This window comes from Lichenostomus cassidix, chromosome 1Aa (genome assembly GCF_008360975.1).
Source record: "Lichenostomus cassidix isolate B80296 chromosome 1Aa, HeHo_3.0, whole genome shotgun sequence".
In the NCBI taxonomy this organism is placed as follows: Eukaryota; Metazoa; Chordata; class Aves; order Passeriformes; family Meliphagidae; genus Lichenostomus; species Lichenostomus cassidix.
The window spans coordinates 569,042-580,174 of NC_139480.1; the positions used below are offsets into that span (position 1 = coordinate 569,042).

Consider the following 11,133-nt stretch of genomic DNA (forward strand, 5'->3'; position numbering starts at 1 on the left):
TCACTCTGCCCACCCCCTGAATGCCAGGAGAGCTGCAGGGCTGGAATGTCAAAGGCTTTAATTAGAAAATTATAGCAAACCTCTGGCTGGGGGGCAGAGCGGGGTGGGGGCGCGGGGGGAGCACCCCAAAGTGCCAGGGGGACCCCAATGTGACCTGAGGGGCTGGGGGGGTGACAGCAGGGCTGGCACTGCCCACGCTGCCCCAGCCTGTGGGCACAGAGCTGCTCTGAACCCTTGACCTGTGCTGAGCCACCACCCTGGGGACACCATGGGGTCCTGGCAGTGGGACAGTGTCCCCAAACATCGGGGCAGGGTCCCCAGGGGGGTCCTGGGAGTAGGGCAGGGTCCCCAAGGGGGTCCTGGGCACTGGGGCAGTGTCCCCAAGGGGGTCCCTGGCAGTGGGGCAGTGTCCCCACAGGGTCCCCGGACACTGGGAAGGTGTCCCCAAGCAGCCCCCGAGCTCTGGGGAGTGTCCCCAGGCAGCAGGGAGAGGTCCCCAAGCAGTGGGAGGTGTCCCCGAGCAGCCCCCGAGTTTTGGGGAGAAGTCCCCAGGTAGCAAGGAGAAGTCCCCAGGAGTCCCCGGGCACTGACAAGCTGTCCCCAAGCTGTCCCCAAGCCCCGGGTGGCATCCCCCCGCACAGCCACACCGTGCTGAAGGCACCCCTTGGCGACCCCCACCCTCCATTTCCGGGGGGTCTCGCTGGCTACTTCTTCCTCTTGCCGCCGTGCCGTCCCTCCGGCTGTCCCCTGTCGCTGTCCCTGGCCCTGGGCTCGCCCTGTCCCCTGTCGCTGTCCCTGGCCCTGGGCTCGCCCTGTCCCCTGTCGCTGTCCCTGGCCCTGGGCTCGCCCCGCACGCCGTTCCGCTCGCCCCGCTCCCGATCCCGCTCTCGGGGGGCTTTGTGGCGCCCAGGGGGTGACCCCCGCCTGGCCAGCGCCCGCAGCAGCCCCACGGTGGCTGCCACCAGGTAGAGGGACCAGAGCACGGTGGGACCCGAGAAGGGGTGGCACAGGCGGCGCAGGGACGCCAGGAGCTGGGGCAGGGCAGTGTCACCTCGGCGGCGCACGGGGGGCTTGTCCTGGGGGGAGAATGGGGTCAGGAGGGGGGAAACAGGGGATTGGAGGGTGGGGAGGGGGTTGGGGGGCTGGGAAATGGGGTTGGGGAGGGAGAGTTGGGGCCTGGAAGAGAAGGCTAAAGGGGTTTGGTTGGGGTCAGGGTGAGGGAAGGGGTTTGGTTTGGGGTCAGGGAAGAAGGAGAGAAGAGAAAGAGGGGATTGGGGGGACAAGTGAAGGGGAGTCAGGGAGAGTCAGGAATAAGGGAAATGGGATTAGGGTCATGGCAGGGGGTCAGGGGTGAGGTATGGGTGTGAAGGAATGGAGTCAGGGAAGGGGATCAAGGGTCGGGATGATGCTCAGGAGCCAGGGAAATGGGATTGGGGTCATGGCAGGGGCTCAGGGGTGCTGAAGGAAGGGGGTCAGGACCCAGGACACCCGAGGGGGGGTCAGGGTTATCGAAGGAAGGGCTCAGGGATGCTGAGGGAAGGGATCAGAGGCCAGGGAAGGGATTGGGCTCAGGGAAGGGCTCAGGGGTGCTGAGGGAAGGGCTCAGGGGTGCTGAGGGAAGGGCTCAGGGGTGCTGAGGGAAGGGCTCAGTGCCCGGTTTGGGGTGTCAGCCCTGCCCACCTTGAGGCCGTGCTGGCTCAGCAGGCTCTCCAGCGCAGGATCTCCCAGCGACACGGAGGGGAAGAACTCCTGCACGAGCTGCCGGCGCCACCACGGAGCCGAGCTGGGGACAGGGGGACTGGTGACACCAAATCCCCCCAAAACGGGCTGGGGGTGAGGGGAAGCTGTCTGCTCACCTGCCCTCGTCGGAGGAGGTGAACCAGTACTTGTAGAGCTGGGCGCGCAGGAAGGTGGGCGGGCGGCCGTGGAACGGGTAACGGGACGGGTCTGTCTGCAGCAGGCGGATCACTGCGGGACACGGGGACAGGGACATCCCAAACACACCCCAAACAGAGCCAGGGACATCCCAAATACAGTGGGACAGCACAAACAGAGCCAGGGACACCCCAAACACACCCCAAACAGAGCCAGGGACACCCCAAACACACCCCAAACACAGCCAGGGACACCCCAAAACCACCCCAAACACAGCCAGGGAAACCCCAAAAATGCCCTGAACACAGCCGGGGAAACCCCAAAAATACCGGGGATACCCCAAACATAGTCAGGGACACCCCAAAAACAATGGGACAGCACAAACAGAGCCAGGGATATCCCAAAAACACCGGGGACAGCCCAAACACAACCGGGGACATCCCAAACACACCCCAAAACCAGTTGGGGACATCCCAAACACAGCCAGGGACATCCCAGGGACACCCTAAACACACTGGGGACACCCCAAACACAGCCAGGGACACCCCCAGAGTCCCCAGCCCTGTCCCCCCAAGGCCCCCAGCGCTCCCCCTGCCCCCCAGGCTGTCCCCAGAGCCCCCAGCCCTGTCGCCCCCCACCCCTCCCCATGTCCCCAGCCCTGTCCCCACGTCCCCAGGCTGTCCCCAGCGCACTGACCGTCGGGCTGTCCCTGCAGCAGGCGCAGCAGCAGCGCACTGAACCAGGGGCTGCTCTGGTGAGGGCCCAGCGCTGCAAACCAGAGCTGCCAGTCCAGCCGCGGCTGGTGAGGAGCCACCAGCGCCGGGGCCACGCTGACATTGCCAGGCTTGTACATGAACTCGATCTCCTGGGGGTGGGGAAGGGCAGGGATGGGGACAGGAGAGATCAGAGTGGCCCAGAGATGTCCCCGGGGTGTGACAATGGCAGGACATTCCAGATTTCCCGATGGTCTGGAAGGTCACTTCCCACCCAAAATCTCAATGGCAAGAGATTCCAGATTTCCTGGTGCTCTGGAAGGTCACTTCCCACCCAAAACCTCGGGATTTTGTGACAAGGACAGCACTGAGTTTGGATTTGAGCGCCCAGAGTCACCACAGCCCCAGGAAAAGGTCATTGTCACATAAAAATCCTGGGATTTTGGGACAGGGACACATCCAGCTCCTCCAGTACCCAATCCAGCCCAGGGCCTTGTCCTGTCCCAGGGAAAGGACCCAGGGTGGCTCCAATCCCAGGGAACAGGGACAGGAGGACAGGGAACAGCCTCAGGCTGGGCAGGGGAGGGGCAGGGTGGATATTGGGAATTCCCTCCTGGAAAGGCTGTCCAGCCCTGGCATGGAGGAGTCCCCATCCCTGCTGGGATTCCAAAGCCATGTGGATGTGGCACTTGGGGACATGGCAGTGGTGACCTTGGCAGTGCTGGGGATGGCTGGACTCCATGATCTCCATGATTCCAACCCAACAACTCCACAGTTCCCTGCCCTCTGCTGCTCCTGGCTGGAAAAGCTGAGCTTGGAAGGATGGCTGGACTCCATGAGCTCAGAGTCCTTTATCCAACCCCAACTCCATGTGTCCAGCTGTGCCCACCTCAGCTCAGTGTCCAGCTGTGCCCAACCTGTCTCACTGCCCTGCAGTGCCCACCCCTGGCTCAGTGTCCAGCTGTGCCAATCCCCAGCTCAGTGCCCACCCCTGGCTTACTGTCCAGCCATGCCCATCCTGGCTCAGTGTCCAGCTCTGCCCACGCTGGCCAACTGTCCAGCTCTGCCCACCTCTGACTCACTGTCCAGCTGTGCCCACCCCTGACTCACTGTCCAGCCGTGCCCACCCCATCTCAGTGCCCATCCCTGCCCACCCTGCTCACCGTCCAGCTGTGCCCATCATAGCTGCCCTCCAGGATGACCTCTGGCCGTCCCCCCACGCCGGTCATCCTCCGGAACAGGCCGTAGGAATTCACCACCTGGAACCTCTCCACAGCCCCGAACATCTGGTGGATCCCAGGCCACAGCTTGCCGTTGGACTCGTGCTCGATGTAGGTGAAGGGCACCTGGGGGGGAACGGGGGGGTTGGCACGGCCTGGGGGGTTTGGGGTCCCCAGAGGGTCCCCAGAGTGTCCCCAGAGTGTCCCCAGAGTGTCCCCAGAGTGTCCCGGGGCTCACCAGGCTGACAGCGAACAGGCTGACGGTGGCCGTGGCCATGATGGCCCATTGCAGGGTGGCCCAGAGCTTCCAGAAGCATCCACGGACACAGGCACAGCTGGGGGACACAAATGGGGGGTTGAGGGGGCACAGAGACCCCCAAATTTGGGGTGAGGGGTTAAACCCCCCCAGTGAAGGGGAGCTCCACCCAACCACCCCAAATCCCAGAACGGTGTCACCCTTTCCCAGAACAGTGTCACCCCGATGTCCCCCCACACCTCAGGTGACTCCCAGCGCCCCCCACACCTCGGGGGGCTCCCAGTGTGCCCAGACCCACCGGTACATGGCCACCAGGATCTCCCAGGACAGCGACAGGAAGGCCACCCCCACCAGCGGCAGTGTCACCGTGCGCAGCCACGTCGTGAACTCGTGGTAGGTGAAGGCTGCAGCCGAGGGACAGCAAACCTCGGGGTCAGGGAGATGTCCCCACAGTGGGGACAAAGGGGTCTGAGCCCCCCCAGGACTCACCCACTTTGGACTCCAGAAGTTTCTTGTCCCACTTGACCTCCAGGCCGAAGTAGTGGACAGTCCAGTAGAGCAGCAGGCCGTAGGTGCTGAGCTCCAGCAGGGTGGTCAGCACTGAGCCCAGGCTGGGGGGCCAGGCTGGGGCAGGGAGGGGGTTAGAGCCCATCTGGGACCCCCACAGTGTCACCTGTCCCCTGGCCAGCCCCCACACCAGGGATCCTGGGGGTCCCACTGCTTCCAGCAGTGCCCAGCAGCAGCAGAGCCACACTGGGATGCAGAATTCCAACAGGGAAAACTCCTCTGTGGGGTGACAGTCCTGCCCAGGAGGTGACAGCCCCCACCAAGGATTATCCCACAGACAATTTATTCCTCTTTAATTCCCTGATTTCAGAGGGAACTGAAACCTCCTCCTCCTCCCCACAGCCAGCTCTGACTCACTGGAGCTCCAACCCCAACGGGAGGGAGGATTTAGGGAATCCTGGAATGGTTTGGGTGGGAAGTGACCCCAAAGCCCATCCAGTGCCACCATGGCAGGGACACCTCCCACTGTCCCAGGCTGCTCCAAGCCCCAATGTCCAGCCTGGCCTTGAACATCCCAGGGATCCAGGGGCAGCCACAGCTGCTCTGGGAATTCCATCCCAGCCAGCAATTCCTTCCCAAGATCCCATCCATCCCTGCCCTCTGGCACTGGGAAGCCATTCCCTCTGTCCCTTGTCCCCAGTCCCTCTGCAGCTCCAGGCCAAGTTGAAACAACCCGGGATGGATTTCAGGTCCTTCCCACCCAAACCATCCCCTGACTCCTGCCTGTGCCCCACAGCCCTCACCCTGGGGTGGCTGAGTGACCCACAGTGTCCCCTTGTCCCCATGTCCCGCCATGCCCTGGGGTCTCACCGGTGCCGTGCCGCCGGCGGGGTTTGCCCAGCCAGCGCCCCACGTGCTCCTCGTCCAGCAGGGAGAAGCTCAGCACGATGGTCAGAGCGTTGAAGAAGTTGTAGTTGCCTGTGAGGATGATGAGCACCTGCAGCAGCACCTGGGGGACACGGCGGGTCACGGTGACAGTGGGGACACAGTGCCACCCCAGCAGTGCTGGGGATGGTTGGATTCCATGATCTCTGTGATTCCAACCCAACAACTCCACAGTTCCCTGCCCTCTGCTGCTCCTGGCTGGACAAGCTGTCAGAATTCCTCGGGGGGAAAAAGGAGCTTTGAAGGATGGTTGGACTCCATGAGCTCAGAGTCCTTCATCCAACCCCAACTCCATGTGCCCAGCCTGGCTCAGTGTCCAGCTCTGCCCACCCTGGCTAAGTGTCCATCTCTGTCCATCCCTGGCTGACTGCCTAGTTGTGCCCACCCCTGTCTCACTGCCCAGCTGTGCCCACCCTGGCTCAGTGTCCAGCCATGCCAATTCTTGACTCAGTACCCAGCCATGTCCACCCCTGGCTCAGTGTCCAGCCCTGGCCAAATGTCCAGCTGTGCCCACCCCTGACCCACTGCCCACTTGTGCCAATCCCAGCTCAGTGCCCAGCTGTGAGGAGCCAACCCCAACCCCGGAGCAACCCCCGTGGGGACACCTGAGCACAAGGGGGGACACAAGGGGACACAGGACACCCCAGCAGCCCCTGTGCCCACCAGGTGAGGATCCCCCCATGCCAATCCCAGGTGAGGATCCCTTGTGCCCCCCAGGTGAGCTACCCCAGTGCCCCCCAGGTGAGATCCCTTTGCCCACCTGGCAGTAGAAGGCGAAGAGGCGCAGGCGGCGCAGCGGCGCGAAGAAGAGCGGTGGCACTGCCACCTCGATGACGTAAGTGGCCACCACGCTGAGCTTCTGCAGCCACACGGGCAGCTGGTGGGCCAGCCAGGCGGCCGGCGTGGGGATGCACTGCGTCTCGTAGTGGTAGGTCAGGGCTGGGGGTGTGCAGGGGGTTGGTGTGATCCCAAATCCCGAAATTCCCGGAATTCTGGGCTCGGGTGGGTCTGCTGCCAACCCCGCGGAATGGAACTGATGCTAAATGGGAAAAGCTTTTATTTCCTAATCAAATCCTGCCTCAGGGCTGGGTGGGCATGACGAGGTCAGGGAGGCACCGAGGGCTCCAGGTGGTATTTTCCTTGTTTTCCATAACCCTTTTCCCAAAATTCCCTGGAATTCTGGGCTCAGGTGGATCTGCTGCCAACCCCGCGCAATGGAACTGATGCTAAATGGCAAAAGCTGCTGTTCCCAAATTAAATGCTGCCTCAGGCGAGGGAAACGTGGAGGTATTTTCAGGTGATATTTTCATTGTTTTCCATAATCCAATTCCCAAAATTCCCTGGAATTCTGGGCTCAGGTGGATCTATCCCCCAGTGGAATAGAACAAATACTAAATGGGGAAAAGCTGCTGTTTCCAAATTAAATGGTGCCTCAGGCGAGGGAAACATGGAGAGCTCCAGGTAGTATTTTCCTTGTTTTCCATAATCTAATTCCCGGAATTCCCTGGAATTCTGGGTTTGTGTGGATCTGCTCCCAACCCCGTGGAATAGAACTGATACTAAACAGGGAAAAATATTTGATGTTTCCAAATTAAACAGTGCCTCAGGTGAGGGAAACATGGAGAGCCCTGGGTGGTATTTTCCATATTTTCCATAATCTACTTCCCAAAAATCCCCTGGAATTCCAGGCTTACATGGATTTTTCCCACTATGGACTAGGAGCAACACTAAAAAGGGAAAAGCCTCCTGGCACAACAGGAGAAACTTCCAAATCAAATGGTACTTCAGGGGTTATTTTCCATAATCTAGTTCCCAACAATTCCCTGGCATTCCAGGCTAATGGCTGAAACCCCAAACCTGCACCCCTCACCTGGGAGCCCCACCAGGTTGGGCAGCAGCTCTTGATGTTCAAAATCCCTAAATTTGGGGATCCCCAACAGCTGAACACCCCAAACCTGCCCTCGCCACGTGGGGCAGTGGCTCTTGAGCTTCACAATCCCTAAAATTTGGAGATCCCCAACACCTGAACCCATAAACCTGCCCTCCCCATGTGGGGCAGTGACTTGTGGGCTTGACAATCCCTAAATTTGGGGTTGAAACCCCTAAAATTCAGGGATCCCCCAACACCTGAACCCATAAACCTCCCTTCCCCATGTGAGCCAGGGATCCTGAACACCTGAGCCCCCCAAACCCCTCACCTGTGAGTCCCCACCAGGTGGGACAGTGATTCATGAGCTTCACAACCCTCAAAATTCGGGGATCCCCAAGCCTGCCCCCCTCACCTGTGAGTCCCCACCAGGTGGGACAGCAACTTGTGGACTTCACAACCCCCAAAATTGTGGGATCCCCAACACCTGCACCCCCCAAACTTGAAGCCCCAAAGCTGCACCCCCTCACGAGCTTCACAACCCCCAAAACTGGGGGATCCCCCAAAGCTGCCCCCCTCACCTGTCAGTCCCCACCAGGTGGGACAGTGATTCACGAGCTTCACAACCCCTAAATTCGGGGATCCCCCAACACCTGAGCCCCCCAAACCCCTCACCTGTGAGGCCCCACCAGGTGGGACAGCGGCTGGTCAGCTTGACGACGCCCGAGGCGAACATGAGGCGGAAGAGCAGCCAGCGCACGGCCCAGAAGGTGACACTGTCGTGGGCTCTCCAGGGGGGTGACCGCCACCTCAGCAGGCGCAGCGGGGCCACCAGCACCGCCAGGAAGCCAGCCTCCAGCAGCAGGCTGTCCCTGGGGGGGGACGGAGCTGAGACCCTCACCTTGGACCCCATGGTGGGAGGGGACACTGCTGTGCCCCAGCTGTGGTCCCCAAAGGCATCTGTGTCTCCTGCCTGGTTCCCAAAGCCATCTGTGCCACCTGCCCTGGTGCCCAGAGCTGCCTGTGCCACCTGCTTGGTCCCCAGAGCCCCAAATTCATCTGTGCCCCACAATCCAACCCCAGAGCCCCAAATCCCACTGTGCTCCATAACCCCAAATCTCACTGTGCCCCATAACTCCAGAGCCCCAAATCCATCTGTGCCCCAACCCCAGAGCCCCAAATCCCACTGTGCTCCCCAAATCCAGAGCCCCAAATCCCACTGTGCCCCCCAAAATCCAGAGCCCCAAATCCATCTGTGCCCCCCAACCCCAGAGCCCCAAATTCCACTGTGCCCTCCAACCCCAGAGCCCCAAATTCCACTGTGCCCCAAATCCCACTGTGCCCCATAACCCCAAATCCCACTGTGCCCCCCAACCCAACCCCAGAGCCCCAAATCCCACTGTGCCCCCCAACCCCAGAGCCCCCACCCCACTGAACCCCAAGCTCCTGGGGAATTGTATTTTCCATAATCTACTTCCCAATAATGCCCTGGAATTCCAGGCTAATACAGATTTTCCCCAACACTAAACAGAGAAAAGCTTCCTGGCACAACAGCACAGGTTTCTAAATTCAGTGATATTTCAGGGCTGTGGCAGGAACAGGGGGAGGATTTCCATAATCCACTTCCCAGTAATCCTCTGGAATTCCAGGCTAATACAGACTTTCCCCATTATGGAGCAAACCAACACTAAACAGGGAAAAGCTAAATAAAACCAAGGCTTTCTGAACTCAATGGTATTTCAGGCTGTGGCAAAGACAGGGGGAGGATTTTCCATAATCTACCTCCCAAAAATCCCCTGGAATTCCAGGCTAACACAGATTTTTCCCACTATGGAGTAGAACCAACACTAAACAGGGAAACTGAATGGTTGCCCATGAGGTCCCACAGCCCTGAGACCCCCACAGCCCCCCAGCCTGAGCCCCCTGACTCACCACTGGAAGTAGAGGAAGACTTGTCCCACCTGTGGGGAGAAATGGGGTGGGGGCTCTGCTGGGAGGGGTGTGACCCCCAGACCCCCCTGGGCTCCCTTTCCCTCCATGGGGCTCCAGGAAAATCCCAAGGAGCAGTGGGAATGAGGGAGAGATTCCCCTGCAGGAATGGCCACACACTGCTAATTTATTCCTCCTGAATTCCCTGAGTTTAGAGGGAAGAGAATTCAGGGAATCCTGGAATGGGTTGGGTGGGAAAGGAGCTCAGAGCCACCCAGTGCCACCACGGCAGGTGACAGGGACACCTCCCACTGTCCCAATGTCCAGCCTGGCCTTGGACATCCCAGGGATCCAGGGGCAGCCACAGCTGCTCTGGGAATTCCAGCCCAGCCAGGAATTCCTTCCCAAGATCCCATCCATCCCTGCCCTCTGGCACTGGGAAGCCATTCCCTGTGTCCTGTCCCTCTGTCCCTTGTCCCCAGTCCCTCCCCAGGGTGTAACAAGATGGATTTCAGCTCATTCCCACCCAAACCATCCCTAATCCCACACCTCCCTCCCACCACCTCCCCAGCTCGAGGCAATCAGAGCCCCCCGGGTGACACCAACACCTCCTGTCACCCCCTACCTGGTACAGGGACAGGTAGAGCACCCTGAGGGCAGCAAACACCAGGCAGTCCCGCAGGGAATCGAAGAGCAGCGCCCCGAGGGCAGCCAGCAGCCCCAGCAGGCACAGCAGCTCCATGCCCTGCTCCGTGTCCAGCCCCAGCTGGGGACACAGCCACAGCAGCGTGGGGACATCCTGCAGCTGCTGCCACAGCGACTTGCCGCTCAGCCGCAGCACCCGCCGCGCCGGCAGGATCCCCTCGCGGCCGTACAGCCCTGAAACGGGAACGGGAGTCAGGGAAACCGGGAAAAACTGCGGGAAAACCTGGGAAAAATTCCCGGGAAAACCGGGCAGGATTCCTTCCCTGCCGTACAGCCCTGAAACAGGAACGGGAGTCAGGAATTCCCGGGACAACCGGCGGGACAAACTCGACGCACGCAGCTTGCCGCATTCCCGGTGGAAGAGCCCCGGTACAGCCCGGGAGCTGCCGGAGCCACGGGGAGCGGAAACGGCAGCTGCCGGTACTGCCGGTGCTCCGGGAGGGGAGCGGGGAGAGAGATAACGGGGATGGGGAGATGAGCCGGGCTGCGGCAGGGGATGGCGATCTCCCTTTCCCGACCCCGAGCCCGCTCTCGGTTCCACCGGCCACGTCCCCGGCTCTGTCCCGGTTATCCCGGCTCTCTCCCGGTTCCCTGTCCGCGTTATCCCGGCTCTGTCCCGCTTCTCTCCAGCTCCCGTCCCGGCTCCACCGGTCCCACTTTCAACTTCACCGGCTACATCCCCGCCCCCGTTCCGGCTCTCTCCCGGTTGCCCGGCTCTCCCAGCTCCCCCCAGCCCCACTCCCGGCCCTGTCCCGTTTCCCCGGCCCTGTCCCGGTTCCCTGTCCCGTCTCTCTCTGGGCCCTGTCCCGGTTCCCCGTCCCGGCTCTCTCTGGGCCCTGTCCCGGTTCCCTGTCCCGCTTCCCCGGTTCCCCGTCCCGGCTCTCTCTGGGCCCCATCCCGTCTCTCTCCGGGCCCCGTCCCGGCTCTCTCTGGGCCCTGTCCCGTCCCCCCGCGGTACCGGGTATCTGCACGTAGAGGGACCCGAAGGCAGCGATGTACACAGCCGCCAGCCCGCCCAGGAACAGAGCGCGCGGCCGCGCCGCCTCCCCCATGGCGGCCATGGCGCCCCCGGCGCGCGCCGATGGCCTCAGCCGCGCCGTGACGTCACACCGCGCG

General features: G+C 61.6%; 1 protein-coding gene across 2 annotated transcripts; it reads right to left on the reverse strand.

The window, feature by feature from the left end:
- Nucleotides 1–41: 41 nt before the first annotated feature.
- Nucleotides 42–11,114, reverse strand: LMF2 (lipase maturation factor 2). 2 transcript variants are annotated; one of them, XR_014856251.1, is made up of 15 exons: nucleotides 10,976–11,114; nucleotides 9,938–10,191; nucleotides 9,316–9,344; nucleotides 8,059–8,255; nucleotides 6,277–6,455; nucleotides 5,442–5,580; nucleotides 4,554–4,688; nucleotides 4,363–4,468; nucleotides 4,047–4,143; nucleotides 3,752–3,934; nucleotides 2,572–2,740; nucleotides 1,857–1,968; nucleotides 1,681–1,783; nucleotides 368–1,076; nucleotides 42–276 (listed from the first exon to the last, which is right to left on the reverse strand). XR_014856251.1 is itself a non-coding variant. In XM_085080907.1 (14 exons), the coding sequence occupies exons 1-14, from the start codon at nucleotides 11,076–11,078 to the stop codon at nucleotides 705–707; spliced, it is 2,178 nt and encodes a 725-aa protein (XP_084937033.1). In that variant the 5' UTR covers nucleotides 11,079–11,114; the 3' UTR covers nucleotides 42–704. The 2 variants fall into 2 exon arrangements, 1 of the variants encoding a protein (XP_084937033.1); XM_085080907.1 differs by having other exon boundaries at nucleotides 42–1,076.
- Between the last annotated feature and the right edge of the window lie 19 nt (nucleotides 11,115–11,133).